Here is a 22,599-nt window from a genome sequence, read left to right as displayed (position 1 = left end):
CACGGTGGCTCACGCCTGTAATCCCAGCAATTTGGGAGGCTGAGGCGGGCAGATCATGAGGTCAGGAGATTGAGACCATCCTGACTAACATGGTGAAACTCCGTCTCTACTAAAAATACAAAAAATTAGCCGGGCGTGATGGCAGGCGCGTGTAGTCCCAGCTACTCAGGAGGCTGACGCAGAATGGGATGAACCCGGGAGGGGAGGTGAAGCTTGCAGTGAGCGGAGATCGCGCCACTGCACTCCAGCCTGGGTGACAGAGCAAGACTCCATCTCAAAAAAAATAAATAAATAAAAATTTTTTTAAAATTCAAAGTTAAAATAACTGAAAATCAAGGTCAAGTAGCAAAATACTTCTAAACTGCCGTAAGCCCTGAATTGTCAAAATATTTAAAAATGTATTGTTTCTTCCTTGAGACAGTTTGTCTCCTTAGATACTACTCAGAACAAAGACACCTGTTGAAATGCAATTGAAGTCATTTTCTAATATCTAGTATTTCCTGGAATTCTCCCAAGATCCAACCATACCCAAAGCAACATTTAAGTCTACACTTGGGTAAAAATTCTAAGTTACTTTATTCATTTTCAATTCACTATTTAGTTTTTCACCTTTCTCCTTACTTTGTAAAAAATTTACCACCAACTTTCAATAAAATAGAGATGGATTCTTTTCCTGGGTCTGGTGACTCTGTTATATATGAAAGTACACACTACTTTCCTAATGTTTTTGGACATACTTTTTCCAAGAAAAACATAATTGAACTGCAGGTCTAAAATCAAAGCTGAATTCACATACTGATGCTCCCAATTCAATGTTTACTCAGTAATGCAAGAACCTATGTTTTTACATCAGGATTCCACGGCTGCATCCAAAGCACTCAAAGGAAAAATGTAATCTGACAACATAAGAAATAATCCCCCTATAACTGTTTATTAGAATGTGAATATATTCCAAATCAATAACTAAAAAAAAAAAAAAAAATCAAATTACAGAGCATGCATAAAATACAAAGTAGCAATTTACAAATAGATAATATTATCTTCATAACCAATACACTAAAATAATAAAATGGCTATAGAAGAAAACCAAAATGACTGACTACAGCAATGCCTTCCGTGTGCCCCACACATCATGAGCACTGCAAGAGACAAAAGATTAACTATGAAATATAGTAATCTAAGCAAGCCCACACATACATATTTTGGGGGATTTCCCACCATCCTGAATAGTATCACTGCAGTTGACACACCACTTCCAGGAAACTGCAGAGTAAGTGCTTAATATTATCCACGAGAAAGCAAAACTAAATATTAGTGTGCACATTTCTGAATGAGAAACTAATTGCTTCATTGATTTCAACAATGTAGTGGAAGAAAACTATTTCAGGTCTCTACAATGCCTAAAATGCATTCTATTTAAACTCAAGGTACTATTTCATTTTACATACTAAAAGAATACATGCCTTTAAGTGGTACCACTTGAGCAAAAATTAACCTCTCACTGTATTCTTCAGACATACTGAAACCAAAGACTTAACTGGACTATATTCCATAATATACTGCAAAACTCAAATATTAGCATTGTTAAAATAATTATCCATGCCTGCTGGTGGATATGGTGACAAAACTAGGTTGCATTTCACTTACTGGAAGGTTTTAAGACAAAATTAACACTTCAAAATTTGACACTACCAGCATTAAACCAGTTATTGCCTGAGCAATAAAAGGCCACATCATCTATTGCTTGGAAATTATTATAGATCATTTAAATCTTTTGGGCTGCCTGATCATTGCAACAGAGGCACCTGAGATGGAATTCTACAAGTCCCTCCAGTTCCCAGCCTGCCAGGCAGCACTGTTTAACTTATGGCCCCATAACCATACTACTAATGAAACCGTAACAATCTTTTGTGTTTACTAAGAGAATTCTCCAGAAAAAGTGCCCCCCTCTCTAATCAACTTTGATGCTTACAAAAATTAAAAAACAAAATTTACTCAACTACATAAACCTATTAAGGCATTTTAGAAATTCATGTCCAGATAATGGAAAATTTTTAAGCTCTCAAAATCCTGCTATGTTTATAGGGCAATTCTTATATTTGTGGAAATATACACTGCATTGAGAGAAGAGTGTATTACCGATAAGCTGCTCTGTGGCAAAATGGTAGCTTATTTCTAAGGTCTTCTTAGTTTGATTTGATCAAGACCAATAGGCCTGAGCTTCAAGTGATCAAGTTCTATTATGTCCTACGTACAGTGACAGGCTTCTATGATAAAAAGTAAACAATAATTGAGGAATCCAAACATTCAGTTTATTAAACTAAGGCTAGTGAAGCCATAGCATGAAAAAAAGCTGCAGTCATTCGGGACAAGTGGATGATTTTATAAAGCTAAAATCAAAAGACTTAGGACATGGAAAAATTCATAAGTATGAAGTAATAAAACACAAAAGTGACACAAGAATTACAAATATATTTAAATCTCAGACCTGGGAAATGGACTATACACAGCCTTCTAGGGGAGAAGAGAAATGCCTTAGATGTTCTGACAGCACTGCACCTTTGGCTTGTTTTCAGTGGTTGGTGGAACATGAATAGGAACCACATTGTTGCTTGGAGACATGTCATTTTCACGTCTGTCTGACATTTGCTTCTGAGAAACAATGCGGTAAATCTCTGAAGGAAAAAAGAAATCACAATACTTAGCGTGAATAACCTATCATAGTTAGGATAAAAGATACATAGAGGTAGGAGATATATTTGCATCAAAGACCATAAGGAAACTGAACAGAGAATACGTTAAAGTTTTATTTTCAAACAGTCACTGATTAGATTCAACCCTTTAACAATTGCCCTTGGGGTAAGAAAAGAAACAAAGGTTTTTCCATTTCAGAGGGAAAGGTTCACCAGTCAAATAAATCTCTGTTTAAAGAGACCTTAAAAAGGTCAACCAGGCCAGGCACATCACCTGAGGTCAGTAGTTCAAGACCAGACTGACCAACATGGTGAAACTCTGTCTCTTTAAAAATACAAAAATTAGTCAGGCATGATGGCGGGTGCCTGTAATCCCAGCTACTCAGGAGGCTGAGGCAGGAGAATCACTTGAACCCAGGAGGCAGAGGCTGTGGTGAGCCGAGATCGCACTACTCCAGCCTGGGCAACAGAGCAAGACTCCGTCTCAAAAAATAAATAAATAAATAAATAAAAGAGGTAAACCAATAGTATTACATAGTTTATGGACTTATGGATTTGAAGTAAACCGTAAGAGTATTTTCAGTCTACCTTTACCCCAAAAAACAAAACAAAAAAAAATTGCCTACACACAATGACATTGTACCACACAAAAAAATAAATACCCAGCACTTTGGGAGGCCGAGACGGGCGGATCACGAGGTCAGGAGATCGAGACCATCCTGGCTAACACGGTGAACTAAAAAATACAAAAAACTAGCCGGGCGAGGTGGCGGGCGCCTGTAGTCCCAGCTACTCGGGAGGCTGAGGCAGGAGAATAGCATAAACCCGGGAGGCAGAGCTTGCAGTGAGCTGAGATCCGGCCACTGCACCCCAGCCTGGGCGATAGATCAAGACTCCATCTCAAAAAATAAATAACTAAATAACTAAATAAATAAATTTGCACTATCAGATGCATTCGGTAGAGTACAACTTAATAAACATGCTAAAATCCCAATGGATTCTTGGAAGGGAAAAGAAGATAATGTGTTTATTAGTGACCTCCTGAACAAAACTTAAATTGTAATTAAAGAATGATACAAAACAGGCAACTTAAGATGTTATATGTAAACTCTATTTTTCTTTCGTGACACTTATCAAAAATAATTTAGTGTCTGCCTTTTTCACTAAATGTTAAACTCTGTAAGGATCAAAACTGTGTCTGCCTTACTGCTGTACTGCAACATATAATATGTGTTGTGATAAATAACTACATGAATGTCACTAAATTCCTCCACAATAAGTATCTGTATGTAACACATTTGGTCTTATACCGCACTGCCTAAAAGTTGTTCCCTCTGACTAGATTATAAAGTCCTTAAGAACAGAAAATGTACCTTATTTTTGTTTACTCTCCCAGTTGTCCCTCCAAAAAAACTACTCTCAAAAAGCAAGATAATTCTAAAAATGTGTCAAATTAACACAATTAGCCTCCTAATATGATGTACTACGAAAGACACAATGTATTCCTATGAAGGACACCATGTATTCCTGCCAAAAATATTTAAAACTAATTTAATCATGAGGAAATAATGAGATAAATCCAGACTGACATGGGGATAAATGTTCTAAATTTGTGCTATCCAACGGAGTAGCCACCTATTTTAATTAAATAAAATTTAAAATCCAATTCTTCATCTAACTAGCCATATTTCAAGCACTCAATAGTAACCTGTGGCTACTCTATTCAACATCCCAGATACAAAACAAATCCATCTGTTGAGGCTCAGAAACCCATACTCCAAAATGGCACTTTGATATACTGAACTAAAGAAGTCTCAAGGTCTCTCTGACCTTCTGCCCCTCCTCATCCTCTCTCCCCAGCACAGGATGAAGCTGAAGTTCCTTCACCTGCCTGAGATCCAGACCCACCAAAAGGAACAATTATTTTTTCTTCCCCTCCCTGTAAGACCAAGAATGTAACCACACTTAAACAGACTCTTTCACGAGACAACATACCAATTAATTTCTGTCTACTGATCCATTCATCCTCCCCAGTAATCCCCTCAACAGAATTCCTTTTCTCCTCCTTCCCATAACCTGTTTTGCCAGAATGGCATAAGCTTCTGAATGCCATCAGGAGGTGGGTCATCTCTCTGGTTCTCCCCGTGTACATGTTAAAAAATTTTGTATGCCTTTTTTCCAATTAATCTGCCTTTTGTGAGTTGATTTTCCAGCAAACTTTCAGAGGTTTCTATTTAGTTCTCCCACAAAAGAAATGTAAATGATATAAAAATGATACAGCAGAATTCTTTTTCTTCTTAACCTCTACCTATCATTTGGACCTTGTGAAAGGTCCAAAGCACAGCCAGATGTGGTGGTTCACGCCTGTAATTCCAGCACTTTGGGAGGCCAAGGCGGGCAGATCACGAGGTCACGAAATCGAGACCATCCTGGTGAACACGGTGAAACCCCATCTCTACCAAAAATACAAAAAAAATTAGCCGGGCGTGGTAGCGGGCACCTATAGTCCCAGCTTCTCAGGAGGCTGAGGCAGGAGAATGGCGTGAACCTGGGAGGCGGCGGAGCTTGCAGTGAGCCACTGCACTCCAGCCTGGGCGACAGAGCGAGACTCCGTCTCAAAAAAAAAAAAAGGAAGGTCCAAAGCTATATCAGAGAGCTTTCAGCAAACCTTCAGAGGGCAATAGGGACATTTCCCTTGGCTCCTATACATGTGATCTTTAAATGGATATTGAATTTTTAATTAAAAAACAAATCTATAAAGGACATTATTAGCATATTGAATAAATATGAATATGGATTGCACATTAAAAACTGTATAAATGGGCCAAGCAAGGTGGCTCATGCCTGTAATTCCAGCACTTTGGGAGGCCGAGGTGGGCAGATCATGAGGTGAGGAGATCAAGACCACCCTGGCAAACACGGTGAAACCCCGTCTCTACTAAAACTACAAAAAAAAAAAAAAAAAAAAAATTAGCCGGGCGCGGTGGCTCAAGCCTGTAATCCCAGCACTTTGGGAGGCCGAGACGGGCGGATCACGAGGTCAGGAGATCGAGACCATCCTGGCTAACATGGTGAAACCCCGTCTCTACTAAAAAATACAAAAAACTAGCCGGGCGAGTGGCGGGCGCCTGTAGTCCCAGCTACTCGGGAGGCTGAGGCAGGAGAATGGCGTGAACCCGGGAGGCGGAGCTTGCAGTGAGCTGAGATCCGGCCACTGCACTCCAGCCTGGGCGACAGAGCGAGACTCTGTCTCAAAAAAAAAAAAAAAAAAAAAAAATTAGCCAGGTGTGGTGGCACCCGCCTATAGTCTCAGCTACTTGGGAGGCTGAGGCAGGAGAATCGCTTGTCCCAGGAGGGGAGGTTGCAGTGAGATAGCACCACTGCCCTCCAGCCTGGGCAACAGAGCAGACTCTGTCTCAAAAAAACAAAACAAAACAAAACAAAGCAAAAAAAACTGTATAAATGTCAAATTTCTTGGATACAACATATGGTATTGTGATTATGTAGGAGAATGCCTTTTTTTTTTTTTTTTGAGACAGAGTCTCACTCAGTAAGCAGTGAGGTTGAGACTGTACCACAGCACTCCAGCCTGGGGACAGAGTGAGACCCCGTCTCCAAAAAAGAAACAAAAACAAAAAAAACGGTGTGGGGGGGGTACTGCATAGGAATTGGTATATTCATTTGGTTTTAAAGGAGAACATGCCTTTGAAAGAGGGAAATAGATCTAGTGTGGCAAGTTCCTACCCCCCACCCCCACAAAACTCCCAATGAAATAACCTCCTCTAATCAGAAAGCTAGAAGTTACCTGCTTCCTACTTTCTTATCAGGTTTTTGTTGTTGTTTTTTTTTTTTAATGACACACCCAGCCACAAGAGACTTAAGTATGTGAATTACTTGTGGAACCTCTTAAAGCCAATCACTCTTTATTGCTTTAGTGGCATTTTTATTAGCAGACATCCTTTTTGGTAACCGGAGTAAATGCAGCAGTAATCCATTTCTAAAAAACAGTATGCTTGCAGACACCAACACTGCTCAAATTTCTTGCTTTGTAATGAGATCTCTTTAATTATTTACTTCTCTATGTTCTTTGAGAAGTCTGCCTTTCCCTCTCTTCCAGTTTTACATATTTTTTTTTTTTATGTAAGAACTTTTTTTTGTTTTGGTTCCCCTAATTTAATCTTTTTTTTTTTTTTTCTTTTTGAGACGGAGTCTCGCTCTGTCGCCCAGGCTGGAGTGCAGTGGCCGGATCTCAGCTCACTGCAAGCTCCGCCTCCCGGGTTCACGCCATTCTCCTGCCTCAGCCTCCCGAGTGAATCGGACTACAGGCGCCCGCCACCTCGCCTAGCTAGTTTTTTGTATTTTTTTTAGTAGAGATGGGGTTTCACCGTGTTAGCCAGGATGGTCTCAATCTCCTGACCTCGTGATCCGCCCCTCTCGGCCTCCCAAAGTGCTGGGATTACAGGCTTGAGCCACCGCGCCCGGCCTAATTTAATCTTTAAAACAATTTATAAAGAAGTTAAAACTTACAGTGGGTCACATATTTCATCTTAATTTACACACACAATTTACACTTGAAAAAAGAAGAGCCTCCCAGTGTGAGATCAGAGGGAAAGCTTAAAGATGAAGTTAATTCTTTATTCCTTAGCCACTCATCTGACTGAATGACCGAAGGGTAAATCCTTCTCTTTAGCCTTGGCACACTCCCATCCCATCCTTTTTCATTGAAACAAAATCTATAAAGATTACATATCCTTTTTTAAAATTTTAATTTTAGTAGCCTGTCTTTATTGTATCCTAGTTGTCTTTCCTTAATGCCTGTTCACATTTGAACCGTCAACCTTCTCAGACATAAATTTTAGCCACTCCCCTTTCCCCACAAAAGAATCTAAGAAAAGATACTCCTGCTGTCTGTTTTTGTTACTTTACATATTCAGTTGACTACATCTTACTGTTTTTCAACTTCTGAGAAATTAGTTCTTAATTTTGAAAAATGTAGTAATTCAGTTAATGCATCTCTCTTTAACATTTTTTAATGGAAATTTTCTGATATACCAAAAGTAGAGTAAGGCGGGGCAGTGGCTCACACCTGTAATCTCAGCACTTTAGGAGGCCAAGGCAGGCGGATCACATGAGGCCAGGAGTTAGAGACCAGCCTGCAACATGGTAAAAACTCATCTGTACTTAAAATACAAAACTAGAAGGGCATGGTGGTGCAGGCCTATGATCCCAGCTACCCGGGAGGCTGAGACACGAGAATTGCTTGAACCTAGGAGGTAGTCTTCTTGCCTGACACAGCAAGACTCGGGAAAAAAAAAAAAGAATATAGCCTTTATACCAAAAAGACATCCTGAACATATTAATTACATGGAGAAATCTAGCAGACATCACCTTAACCAAGTGGTAAAAGTTAACATCACTGGTAATTAATAAGACATCCAATTATCACAAACCTGCTGATATGGTGCACTGAGAACACTTCTGTGGTGTTCCTGCCAAAAGTATATAACCTGAGTTTAATCGTGAGGAAAAAAATCAGAAAAACCCAAAATGAGGTACACAACAAAATAACTTGATTGTCCCCTTCAAAAATGTCAAGGTCAATAAACAAAAGATTGAGGAACTGTTCGAGATTAGAGGAGACTAAAGAGATATGACTGCTAAATGAAATGCATGACCTTATCTTGGACTTTGACTAATAAGGGTATTAGTGGAACAAGTGGCAAAATCTGAATAAGGTCTGTAATTAAACATTGATGTGGCACTATTATCTCTCTGATTTTGATAATTATACTGTAGCTATAAAAGAGAATATCCTTGTTTTTACAAAATATACACTGAAAAACACTCAAGGATGAGGGTCATCATGTCTGCCACTTAATCTCACATGGTGCCGAAAAAAATATGTATATATTTAGAGAGAAGAGAAAGGATAAAGCAGATGTGGTAAAATATTAACATCTGTAGAATATGGGTGAAGGATATTTGCAAATTCTTTTTACTATTATTTTAATCTCTTTAAATTTGAAATTGTGAAAATGCAAAGTTAAAAGCAAAAAGTAAAAGGTATGCATTAAAAACATCCTTTAGTGAACCTGAGAAAAGACAAAGCTGCACTGAAATTCAGAGGCAGAGCAATCTACCAGTCTCACTCTCATACTAGTAAACTACCTCTAAAAAATACCATCAAGCAAAATCATCTCATGGAGTCACTTTCAAATTTATGGGTGTCAAGAATGCCATGGGTCTATTCTGAAACCAACAACACAATTAACTCTGAAGTAACATGTAAATTTTCTGATATATAATTTCACAACTTAAAATTTTTGGCTGGGCATGGTGGCTCATGCCTATAATCCCAGCACTTTGGGAGGCCAAGGCAAGCAGATGGTTTGAGCTCAGGAATTCAAGATCAGACTGGGCCCCATCTCAATTTTTAAAAATTTTAAAGCTTTTTTTTCTTTCAGCAATATCAAAATACAATGTAAATACTCCCTTAAGACTGTTAACATTTAAGGCAGAATCAAGTGCAATAGTTACTATTCTCTTTACTGTTTTCTCTATGCATTCACACTTCCACTGGCATACAGGAAGAAGAATGTTTAGAACAAACATCCTAACACCTGCAGAACAACACAGATGTCTGCTGCACATCTCTGATCCTACAAACCAACAGTGAGATTTATGCAGGAAGCTGAGGAAATAGTGAATATAGAAAGGAAAAGTGGTAGCAAGTGAAACTAAAGTCTTCTTTGCTTTCAAGCAACAATTAAGCTGTAACAAAAGTTCAATCTAGAGTGAATTTTAAGAAAAGTAACCATACATTCATCTTTTTTTTTTTTTTTGAGACAGGATCTCACTCTGCCCCGAAGGCTGGAGTGCAGTGGCATGATCTCAGCTCACTGCAGCCTAAACCTCCCAGGCTGAAGCAATCCTCCCACCTTAGCTGGGACTACAGGTGCGCACACCACCATGCCCAGCTAATATTTCTTTTTTTTTTTTAGAGACAGGGTTTCACCAGGTTGCCCAGGCTGGTTTTGAACTTTTGAGATCACTGCATGTGGCAACAGACATCTGTGTTGTTCTACAGGTGTTAGGATGTTTGAGTTCAAGCGATCTGCCTGCCTCAGCCTCCCAAAATGCTGGGATTACAGGCGTGCATCAACATGCCTGGCTCTCATCTTTAAAGACAAAAGGGCTCAATTTTAAGTACTGACTAGTTCATGTTTGAGCGGATCAGAAGTTCAATGTTACAAAACGATGCATAAAATACTTAACTGCAGATGGAAGACTTGAGCTCATCTTCACTTAATATCAGAATAAAGGGGCCAGAATTATAGCAGAGGAGATTTAACATAAAAATATTCCAACAATGAGGACTGTCTAAAAAGTTTTTTCAGATAAGATTTTCTTTTTTTGTTGTTTGTTTTTTGTTTTTTTTTTGAGACGGAGTCTTGCTCTGTGCCCCAGGCTGGAGTGCAGTGGCGCGATCTCCGCTCACTGCAAGCTCCGCCCCCCAGGTTCACGCCATTCTCCTGCCTCAGCCTCCGGAGTAGCTGGGACTACAGGCACCACCACCACGCCCAGCTAGTTTTTTGTATTTTTTAGTAGAGACGGGGTTTCACGGTGTTAGCCAGGATGGTCTCGATCTCCTGACCTTGTGATCCACCCGCCTCGGCCTCCCAAAGTGCTGGGATTACAGGCTTGAGCCACCGCGCCCGGCTCAGATGAGATTTTCTGAGGCCTTAAAATGCTCGCACATCTTTAAGGTAATTTAATTCACATGTTTTAAGACTATGACTCTGAGGAGCAGGGAGGTTCAATGACTTTAAACAGGGAGTAGAAGCAAAGTGATAAAGATGTAATGCCCTAGAACTCCTGGGTCTCAATCTAGCACTCTACATGTTGACTTAATAAAATCCACACAAATGGATATAAAGAAAACAAGGACTTGCAGACATACTGCATATTTAATCAACTTTTACTTGCTTAAAACAATCAGTGAAACTTTGACAGAGAACGTTCTAAAGGAAAGCTACTGTGTTCCAGACTGTTTATCCAACCCCAGCACTATTCTGATAGAAAAGAATTATAATAAAATAGGTACATAAATCACCAATTTTCTCATGCCTTAATTGCTATTTAGCTACTAATTTACCAACTGTTCTCTATATACCAGGGATAGATAAGTACTTTACAGGTAGTCATTTTTTAAGTCTAGGGCAGTGACAAACCATTCTTTGCTAAGGGTTACCGAGAAAAAAACCTTTAGGTCACAAAAGTCAAGTCAAATCCTATCAGAAGATTTTATAAATATAAGACTTCTCTCAAAAAGGAAATAACAAAACTCCTCAAAATATGTATGAATTTTATAGATGGAGAAATTAAGGCCTAGAAGGGTGAGGTAACTTGCCTAAGATTGTAGAACTAATAGTAAGTGGAGGAGCCAGGACTAGAACCCAAGTCAGGCTTCCAAATCTTACCTCTTTGACTTTACACTTACATTTTTACAGTAAAAGAATATGTTAAAGTTAAAATCTGTTAATCTCTAATACAGGGGCTGCATACGAACGATAAATCAAAACTTGTTATATTATAATTGGAAACCCATTTAATCATACCTCTGTATAGAGTTTTTAGAACAACGCCACGTAAAACTGTACTATATATTAAGACATTTTAAATCATGAGTTCTTAAAAGTAATATACAATTTAAAAGTATTTAAAAACAACCCATCAAAGTACTCATTAGAAGATTAAGACTATCTCACTAATAATCTGGTTATTTTAATAGCTTCACGATAAATATGAGTGAACACTTCTTACCTCAGAGGCTGACCTGGTCATTCACATTCCAAATCAGCATGAACTCCATCTCTTTCCCACTACTTTTTAAAACTTTTCTACATGCAATCATTGGCTGATTTTATCTACCAATTATCTCCCATGGCACAATATAGAATACGCAAGTGATACCTTTCTTCTGTATCATAGAAAAATTTTATTTTGTCACTATAATTTTTAAAAATATGTTTTTTCCCTAGCTTTTTCTTTACTAAATTTCAAAAGGGCATTTATATCTTTCTATAGCTGGGATCTCAATATTTACCTTATAAAAGTACATTTAAACATTACTTTGTGTTTGTGACCATGAAGAATGTAATACCTGAACTGAAGTAATCATGGAAGTGAATGAATTATTTTCCAAGTATTTTTCCCACTATAAATCAGATGAATTAGGACAACTGAAGCTCAGTGAGCATGGGTTGTAGTTAATTTTGCACTCTAAACAGCTTTTGCTACAGTAGCTCTCAAATGATAGTCATTCTTGGCTGATACATAGTTTAGTTGCTGATTAGTTTGTTTAAATTACCTTCCTAAAACTTCTAGTTCCTACTGGTGTCATCTGAAAATGCAAGTCTTACCTGTTAAAATGGTCTGAAAAGCAGCTTCTACATTTGTAGAGTCTAGAGCAGAAGTCTCAATGAACGACAAACCATTCTTTTCTGTGGGGAGACACAAAAATGTCAGTATTGTCAAGTTTTAAAACAAGGAATAGGGTATATTCAAGCCCTCAAAAGGAAAAATAACAGAACTTTTTAAAACTTAAGACCTCCTCAACTTATGAGACATTAAGGGAACCACTCTATTTACACTTTATTTACTTACTTACTTTATTATTTCTTTATTTAAGTAGAGATGCAGATCTCACTACGTTGCCCAGCCTGGTCTCGAACTTCTGGCCTCAAGCATTTCTCCTGCCTCAGTCTCCCAAAATGCTGAGATTACAGGCATGAGCCACCATGCCCAACCCTACTTACACATTAATATTTACACAATAATAGATTAAAAATAATAGTGAGAGGGCTGGGCGTGGTGGCTCACTCCTGTAATCCCAGGACTTTGGCAGGCCAAGGCAGGCGGATTGCTTGAGCGTAGGAGTTCAAGACCAGCCTGGGCAAAACGGCAAAACCCTGTCTCTACAAAAAATACAAAAAATTAGCTGAGCATGGTGGCACACACCCGTAGTCCCAGCTACTTAGGAGGCTGAGGTGGAAGATCGCTTGAGCCCAGGAGGTCAAGGCTGCAGTGAGCCTTGATTGTGCCACTCCACTCCAGACTGGGTGACAGAGTGAGATCCTGGCTCTCAAAAAAAAAACAAAAAAAAAAGTGAGAAAATGTCAATTGGCTCCTTAATTAAAATAAATACTTATTACATCTAAATACTACTCACTAGTAATGAATGACACCACTTAAAATGTGGTAAAAATGTATCCAGTGGCCAGCTATTTCCATCTCTTGCTATCCTCTCCATCAACCACATTGGCTATAATATCCAGTCAGAATGTTGTAGCTGTATTATTTACAATAAAGCTATTCTTGCATGGGAAATCAAAAAAAACTGTTACAGAAAGTTATCCACAGCATCAGCATTAGAGCAAAGGCAAGACTTTCACTAGCCACAAATGCACAATATTGTCTTCTGGCATGCTGTCCCTACCAGAACAGGGGCAAGAGACATGTGAATTCTTTATGAAGCCAAAAAGTTACAGCTTCTAAGCAGCTGCATCCCTATTGGTCCCTGACACTCTGAGCCTCTACCTTTCACTCACATAGAGCTCATGTACAGCAGCCTTTGTAAACACAGAAACGTAACAGAAAAAGAGACAGGATACACAATGTTTATATTCATTTTTTGGTGGAAAAATATTCCTGTTTTAATGACTCAAAGCAAAAAAGCTATACAGTCATCACAAACTTTCAAAACAATTCTTGCTAAGCATTCATGTTTACCTTTCGGAAACTATTATAACCTATTACTCTCACGGGAAAGGTATCAAAACCACAAGACACAATGGTAAGAAATATCATGGAATTCCTATCACTAACCTGCAAAAGCTCTTGCTTCATCTGTAGGAACTGCCCTGAGATGACGCAGATCACTCTTATTGCCCACGAGCATGATAACAATGTTACTATCAGCATGATCTCTCAGTTCTTTCAGCCATCGCTCTACATTTTCATATGTGAGATGTTTAGCAATGTCATAAACCAATAAGGCACCTACAGCTCCACGATAATATCTGAAAACAGAAACATATTTAATATCAGAAAACAACCACAAGATGGAAGCAAACACCAGGAAGAACTCAAAATATGGATTATGAGTTTTAAAAACATACTTACAAATAAATTTCTAAGGATTCCTAATACTACAATTCTTAAAAGGAAAAAACAGTTCTTTTTCCAATACAAAAAGTCAGCTAATTCACTCATTGGCAACCCATTTCAGAGAACTTAAAAACTGTGAGACTTACGCTGATGTTATAGCTCGGTATCGCTCTTGCCCTGCTGTGTCCCATATCTGTGCCTTTATTGTTTTTCCATCAACCTGGATGCTTCTTGTTGCAAACTCTACTCCAATGGTGCTCTTGCTTTCCAGATTAAACTCATTTCGAGTAAATCGAGACAGGAGATTACTCTTTCCAACGCCAGAATCTCCAATAAGGACAACTGGAAAGACAAAGAACTTAATGTCAGATGAACAAGGCAAACACATTCGGAATATCACTATGCTTTCAACACAAAGAAGTTTGGCTTCAGAGTAAATAAAGCAAGAAAAATAAGGTATATGATTTTTTAAAAGGAATGGGGGCAGGGGGTTGAACCCCATGTTCTTGACCAGTTACCAATCAATAAAATCGATTTATTCTTTTCAACGTGTTTCTACCTGTATGACTTCCACACATCATCTGCTTAGCACAGATACAGTATCCTGTCTTAAACATGCAGTTTTAATCACAGATGCACTTGGCACTGATGACAGGCATTAATTACCATCAATGCTATGCCAATCTTACTACTTTAGAAAATAACTTCAAAGATAAATCCTAAACTAAATGAACAATTTATGATATTAAAATGTAATGTATCAGACATGAAAACAACAAAGGCTGTTAGTGGGTAGGGAAGGACAAAATGAATATACTTCGTTTCGTCAAAGACTGGGTGTGACCTCAGGACTCAGACCTAGACAATATGAAAAACATTTAACATACGAGGCACAGGGTTTATAAACTTCACCATACAGAACACAGAAACTAAAATGACCTTTAATAGTTGTATTCATCAGATTGGTTCAAAGTTAAAGACCCCTCTACCAAAAAACCCACCCCACTAAAGATAAACAGGGGTACTAGGAAACTAATAATTCTGACATACTGTGAGTCAAAACCAAACCAAGTGCCAGGCGTGGTGGCTCACACCTGTAATCTCAGCATTTTGGGAGGCCAAGAGTTCGAGACCAGTCTGGCTAACATGGTGAAAACCCCATCTCTATAAAAATACAAAAATTAGCCAGGCATGGTGGTGGGTGCCTGTAATCCCAACTACTTGTGGGCCTGAGGCATGAGAATAGCTTGAACCCAGGAAACAGAGGTTGCAGAGGGCTGAGAGTGTGCCACTGCACCCCAGCCTGGGCGACACATCGAGACTCTGTCTCAAAAATAAAATAAAATAAAATAAAAATAAAACAAAGCAAGGAGGGCATACACTTTCACTTATGACTCCATGATTTTTTGGAAAATAGGTCTTGATTAGATGAATTTGCTTCCTGTGATTTCTATAGGCAGCAGTTTACTTACTAAGTGGATACATGGAGATTCTTTTTCACCCAAAGTGGTATTACACTTAAGAATTTCAAAAACAATGGAGAAACAGGCAGTTAAGTTGTTTTAAGGTATTTTCTATCTGAATTTAAAGTTCAAAATGAGTTCACAGGTTTATAGAATCTGAGCTAGACATTTTTTCCTTTGTAAAATTGGTATCAGCATTTCAGGAAACATTATATTCGTTCCTACTTTTGACTACTAAGACTTCTTCTTATCTATCTAAACTAGTTAATTGATTTAGACATCAGGACTAGAAAATCAAACATACAAAAATAAGGCCAAGGAATAAGACCATTCCTTACTAAAGAGACTGGGATTTGGTGGTACGAGTGGAAAGAACGGTAAAAACTAAAAGCTCACTGCACTCTGGTCAGAGGGCAAAGACAGTCCATTACACACTCCCTCTTTGCCACAGGAGCGCATATAAGCTGGCCTCTGGACAGTCTTGGACAGAGTACATTATCAAATGCATATCTTTCTGGCTTCCTTAGTCAGCTGATTCAGCAAGAAATCATTCAGAAGACAGTGAATCCAACGCAGCACAAAGAGTGGTTATTTCTAACTAAAAAGTCAACTACAGGGTGTCAAAGGTGCTATGGCAAACATATACATGCTTTTATTTGCTATCAGAATAAAATGTCAAAGTTATTAAAGTGATGTACAAAAGCAATGCACTTTCAATTTCATAGGATGGTTATTTGATGTATTAGTTTCCAAGGTCCACCATTCTGGATATGAAGTCAAATTTCAGTTTCGGTTAATAGTCTACTATCAATAGGATACATTCACTGTTGCTTCTTAGTACAAAAGGCTGGATGTTTGCTAAGGAAATGGCCTTTGAATCACTCATACAAAAAAAAAGTAAATACCAAAAAAATACATGACTAAATACAAACAAAAAAAATTAGGCATGGTGATGTATGCCTGTAGTCCCAACTACTCAGGAGGCTGAGGTGGGAGAATGGCTTGAGCCTGGGAGGCAGAGGTTGCAGTGAGCCTGGATTGTGAGCCACTATACTCTAGCTAGGGCAATAGAGCCAGAACTTGTCTCAAAAAAAAAAAAAATCTTCCAGTACTTTCTTTCTTTTTTTGAGACAGGGTCTCACTGTCGCCCAGACTGGAGTGCAGCGGCACAAACAGGGCCCACTGCAGCCTAGACTTCCCAGGCTCAGAGGATCCTCCCACCTCAGCCTCCCTAGTAGCTGGAACTACAGGCACATGCCAACACACTCAGCTAATTTTTTGTATTTTCTGTAGAGATGGGGTTTTGCCATGTTGCCCAAGCTGGGTCTCAAACTCCTGGACTCAAAAGATCCACTTGCCTTGGCCTCCCAAAGTACTGGGATTACAGGCATAAGCCACCATGCCTGGCCAACTCCAGCACTTTCAAGTTTAGGTTTCCTCCCTTTTGACCTCCACTTTTAATGATTATGTTCATTATCTCACCAATCTCAACTCCTTATGCCATCATAAAGATAGTAAGGGAACTTTTTTCTTAATGTAACCAATTAACGTTAACACTATTAAAAAAGCACTCTAATCTGAAAATAACTCAAAATTCATGAATGTTTTAAAAAGTTATCTCAACTAGGCCAGGCGCAGTGGCTCATGCCTGTAATCCCAGCACTTTGGGAGGCCAAGGAGGGTGGATCACCTGAGGTTGGGAGTTCCAGACCAGCCTGACCAACATGGAGAAACCTCATCTCTACTAAAAACACAAAATTAGCCAGGTGTGGTGGCGCATGCCTGTAGTCCCAGCTACTCAGGATGCTGAGGCAGGAGAATCACTTGAACCTGGAGGCGGAGGTTTTGCAGTGAGCCGAAATCACGCCATTGCACTCCAACCTGGGCAACAAGAGTGAAACTCCGTCTCAAAAAAAAAAAAAAGGTGGCCGGGCGCAGTGGCTCAAGCCTGTAATCCCAGCACTTTGGGAGGCCGAGACGGGCGGATCACGAGGTCAGGAGATCGAGACCATCCTGGTTAACATGGTGAAACCCCGTCTCTACTAAAAATACAAAAAACTAGCCGGGCGAGGTGGCGGGCGCCTGTAGTCCCAGCTACTCGGGAGGCGGAGGCAGGAGAATGGCGTGAACCCGGGAGGCGGAGCTTGCAGTGAGCTGAGATCCGGCCACTGCACTCCAGCCTGGGCGGCAGAGCGAGACTCCGTCTCAAAAAAAAAAAAAAAAAAAAAAAAAAAAAAAAAAAGGTAATCAGCTAGACATCTGCCGTATTTGAGTATCATCGCAAATACCTAATACTAAATATCAAGCTGCTAAATGCATAAAAGCAGAATATACATATTAATTATCCATTGTTTAATTAAAAATTTCTGCTTCTTCAACTACATTTAGTTTTATACTTTCTCTTGCAAACTAATTTACTGGACCAAAATATAATTCATCAAAGACAGTACCTCAACCCTAAAAGTTACCACCTGAAAGAATAACTGGTAATTTTCATTCTGGTTTTCATAAATTTCGAGACATTTCTATTCTTTCAACTATATTCATATAGTCCAACCTCCTCAAAAGTTTTTAATATACAATGCATTCAAGGTGGGACACAGTGGCTCATGCTTGTAATCTCAGCACTCTGGGAGGCCAAGGTGGGAAGATCTCTTGAGCCCAGGAGTCTGAGACCAGCCTGGGCAATGTAGGGAGACCCTATCTCCACAAAAAAGAAATTTTTATTTCTGTAAGTAGGATAGTCTTAAAAAAAAAAAAAAAAAAAAAAGGAAGCCAGGCATGGTGGAGTACATTTGTAGTTCCAGCTACTTGGGAGGCTGAGGCAGGAGGATTTCTTGAGCACAGGAATTTGAGGCTGCAGTGGGCTATGACTGTGCCACAGCACTCCAGCCTGGGCAACAGAGGGAGACCCTGCCTAAAAAATACGTATATATATATATAGAGAGAGAGAGAGTTATACATATAATGCAAACAATAAGGCTCAAGTCTAGACAAGTTTTTCCAGATTCAGCAGAATCTGAGTTGCTCAACCAAAACTTGTGAAAGAAAAACTACTAACAAGATGCAAGACAGCAAAGTTTCCATGATAATTTCTACTGACAATCAGCTGACGGTTAATTACTACCGACTTCCAATGTGATTGAAAAGAAAATGTCTTAAGCAATAGACTATGTATCCAGGTATTTTCAGAAAATGTAACTTTGGATTGGTGCCTACCACACAATATTTGTAAACAGAAATTATGATTGATGCTTACTTATGTCCCACAGGGCCTTAACCACATTGTTTGTAAATACAGAATTAAAGTTTTAAAAATAAAAAGTTTAAATAAAATAAAACTAATTCCCTCCCACCAAAAGTCTCACTATTGGGCTTAAATAAAGGTCATAATTTATAATAATTGTACTGCTCGTCCCACATTACATTCCTATTTAGACTTTCGACCACTCCATCCCCTATTAATTAAAATATCCATTTATTTTCAACTTGTTAGTTACAAACTAACTCCAATTCCCTCAACTATTGCATTTGCTAGGTTAAATCTTCTAAGTACAAACAGCTGCAGTCCATCTCAGTGAATAAATCTCTGTACAATAAAGCTATTTTAAAATAAAATCATTCTTCACTTTAAAGCAGGATACTTGTATAAATAAGAAATTGGCTAAATAATCAGTATTGAAGTTAAAAGAAAAAAAGTGACTCATATCCTGTAAGAGCTTTAAAAAATTAGAAATCTGGCCAGGCGCGGTGGCTCGTGCCGGAAATCCCAGCACTTTGGGAGGCCCAGGCAGGTGGATCACCTGAGATCAGGAGTTCGAAACCAGCCTGACCAACATGGAGAAACCCCGTCTCTACTAAAAATACAAAATTAGCCCGGCGTGGTGGTGCATGCCTGTAATCCCAGCTACTCGGGAGACTGAGGCAGGAGAATCGCTTGAACCCAGGAGGCAGAGGTTGCAATGAGCCAAGATCGCATCATTGCGCTCCAGCCTGGGCAACAAAAGCAAAATTTCATCTCAAAAAAAAAAAAGTAGAAATCCTCCTCAGCAGAAGTTTTAACACCCTATCTTAAACAGCAAAATGCACAACAAAATGAAACCATAACCCATGGAAACATAAAATGCATTAGAAGTTTCCAGTTTTATGTTTTTTTAATAATATTTAAACGCTCTTGTAGTTGAACCTACATTTAAGGTTCAAAAAACCGACAAAGGCCAGGCACACTGGCTCACGCCTATAATCCCAGCACTTGGCGGGGGCTGAGGCAGGTGGATTGCTTAAGTCCAGGAGTGCGAGACCAGCCTGGGCAACATGGCAAAACCCTGTCTCTACAAAAAAAGAAAAAAAAAATTAGCTGGACGTGGTGCTGCACTCCTGTAGTCTCAGCTACTCTTAGGAGCTAGAGAGTAGCTAGGGAGGCTGAGGTGGGAGGGTCACCTGAGCCTGAGGAGGCCGAGACTGCAGTGAGCCTTGATTGTGCCACTGCACTCCAGCCTGGGGGACAGAGCGAGACCCTGTCTCAAAAAAAAAAAACAAAAAACAAAAAAAAAACTGACAAAACCACAGTAACTTCTTTCACATTATTACCATTTATTGAGTCCTCATGGTTAAAATTTTACAAATAGTCTCACTTAATTCTCACAACAATCTTAAGAGGCAGGTATTCTCCTTTATATAAATGAGAGAACTGAGACTCAGAAAAGTTAACTTTTCCAAGGTCATATAGTAAATACAAGACCTGAGTCAGGATCTAAACCGAAATCTACGTAATTCCAAAGCTCGGTGCTCTCAATCGTTGCTAGAAGGAAGGTCTCATCAAAAAGCTGAAATACTTTAGGCCAATTCAGAGTATTTAATATTCTTTGTTAAAAAATAAAAGGACCTTGTATAACCAACATTCCAGTTCAAACCAAATAGGAGAAATATCCTGACGGTCTATCTTGTTCTGAATTAATTACTTCAAAGACAGCCTTTATAAAGGCACACTACCATTATACCATATTTTAAAACACAAACCTCCCTTTAACCCCAAAGTCTCAAGAGATTCAAATAATTTCACATCATCTCAGATACCTTCGGCAAAACGGATGCTGTAGTATACTTTCTGTAATCCAGGTCTGAGTTTTGTATTTGTAAAATGAACTAAGTACCCTGAAAGTACTTTCCAGCATGGGGTGGAGGAGGGATACCAAAAGTATTCACCCTATACAATAGAATATTCTGGGTCAGAGGCGTAAGAGATGACAAGAGTACAACAGCAGGCTAGTATAACAAGATTTGCAAAGTATTGGGAAAGCAAACAAATCTTTCCTGCTTGGTTTAGCCAATCATTCTTAGCACCCAATGGCAAAGACAGAAACAGTCACCATGCTTAACACTCTTTAAACTCCACCCTCCACAGTAAAGCTTTAATAGCAATGGCTTCTTCCCTCAGAGGTAATGATCTTTGTTCGGCACACTACTGATGGCTACCTTCCCAATTCAGGAGCAGAAAAAGAGCATCAGAGTGAGAGTACATTCACTGAACAAAAAAAGCATCTACTGTACTCTCTTCTCATTGAAAAATGTACCCTTTATCTTCGTTGATTAAAAAAAAAAAATTGGATTCCTTCCGGACTCAACCAATAAGCAATTCTTTCTAACCAACCCTGACCCTCCGATATGTTCTATCCAAGGGCACTACATGTTTCCGTACCTTATAATAAATATTTAATGTGACCAAAAGAGCACACAACTTCCTTCCTACCCCCAACCTTTTGGAAAAGGTATGTGGCCAACTAGGGCTCTTCCCTTCCTGTTGGATCCTCCCAGTGTTGCAGCAGGAAGCAACCAGTCCATAGAGATAAAGCAAGCTAGTATTTGTGCAGCGCACAACCTTTCCTGCTCAGGAACCGGGCCTTCAGGTCTGGCAAGGATAACAGCCACCACCCATCCGCAACCTCTTCTCGGGAACCGAGTAAAGAGTTATCCTGGGTTGTGTGCCACTGAGTAGGGAGAGCAAGAAAATAAAAGGCTAGGTGGGAAGTAATGTCAGCCTGCCGGGTCACTGCGACAAGTGCGCGACTGGGTGATGGGCGATCCCTCTTACCCTCCCACCACCCGGGTCGCAACGGAGACAAGGGAGCTCTAAACACGATCTGGGGAGGGAAGGTAGAGAGAGTTGCCAAATGGGGAGTGGGGGAGGGAGCGGTCAGAGAAGGTTAAGGACCGCGAGAACCGCGGGGCGGAGGGTGGGGGTGGGGACCCCTGGCCCGCTCAGATTTTACCGGGTCCTGGACCCGGGATGGGAGAAGCTTAGAGGGGGGGCCGAACGAGGGGAGGAGAGATGCAGAAGAGAGGCTCGCTCGAGGGGGGAAAGGGGGCAGATAAGAAAAGGCAAGGCCAAGAGGCAAGCGAAGAACCCGTCAGAGGGGCTTCGGGAGAGGACGCCAGCCGGGAAAGGTGTACGCTGAGGGGGAGGGGGCGCTACACCCGAAAAGAGAGATGGTGGGAGGGGCGGCGGGGCCGCAGAACCCGGGGAAAGGAATTCGACGATATGCGAGAAGGCAGTCCGCCAGGGGAAGGACACGCAGGGAGGGGCTGTGAGGCCAGCCAAGGCCCACGGAGAGGTCGCTCAGAGAGCGGCATGTGACGGGGACCCCTGTCTGAGGAGGGGAGAAGCTGAGCTGGGTAGGAGACGGAACCGCACAAAAAGGAAGGGCTGAGGCAGGCCTCTATCAGTGCACGGGTGGCCGGCACGTCCGCTGAGAGTGTCCCGGGTCCCCGAAAGGGGACTGTGTAGAGTGCGAGAGCCTATGGCCTCACCTTTAAAGAGGTAGTCGTACTCGTCGTCACGGGTGCCCATTGCGCGGCCGAGGAGCGAAAGGGCGGGAGCAGCAGTGGTATCTGTGGGACCAGGGGGCGTCGCTGCAGGGGTAACCCGAACGCCGAGCTTCAACTGCCGGACTGGGTGAAGAGCCCCTCCTTGCCGCTGCGCCACTTCCGGCAGGCCCCAGCCTTTAAGGGGAAGTACTTCCGGGGGCGGCTCCCCGTCCCTGAACCCAAGAAGGGCGGTGTGCACGAGAGTTCCGATGCGTGGGGCTTCAAACTTTCGTCGCTAAAGGAGGCTCAAAGGGGAAACTGAGTCCTGGAATTCCTAGCTACCATGGTCTTAGTGGCCTCTTGCTCATTTCTCGAGCTACCGTGCCCGGAAGCGACTCGCTGGAACCGGGCGGGACCGCCTGTGAGTGGTGGGTTTGTGGATGGGGGCAGGGTTGTCTAAGGATCAGAGA

General features: G+C 40.5%; 1 protein-coding gene across 1 annotated transcript; it reads right to left on the bottom strand.

Moving 5' to 3' along the window:
• Window positions 1–2,290: 2,290 nt before the first annotated feature.
• Window positions 2,291–22,541, bottom strand: RAB11A (RAB11A, member RAS oncogene family). Its single transcript, XM_008016207.3, has 5 exons — window positions 22,133–22,541; window positions 14,009–14,204; window positions 13,581–13,774; window positions 12,116–12,196; window positions 2,291–2,675 (listed from the first exon to the last, which is right to left on the bottom strand). The coding sequence occupies exons 1-5, from the start codon at window positions 22,170–22,172 to the stop codon at window positions 2,536–2,538; spliced, it is 651 nt and encodes a 216-aa protein (XP_008014398.1). The 5' UTR covers window positions 22,173–22,541; the 3' UTR covers window positions 2,291–2,535.
• Between the last annotated feature and the right edge of the window lie 58 nt (window positions 22,542–22,599).

This window comes from Chlorocebus sabaeus, chromosome 26 (assembly GCF_047675955.1).
Source record: "Chlorocebus sabaeus isolate Y175 chromosome 26, mChlSab1.0.hap1, whole genome shotgun sequence".
NCBI lineage: Eukaryota > Metazoa > Chordata > Mammalia > Primates > Cercopithecidae > Chlorocebus > Chlorocebus sabaeus.
This window is presented reverse-complemented; position numbering and strand designations above follow the sequence as displayed.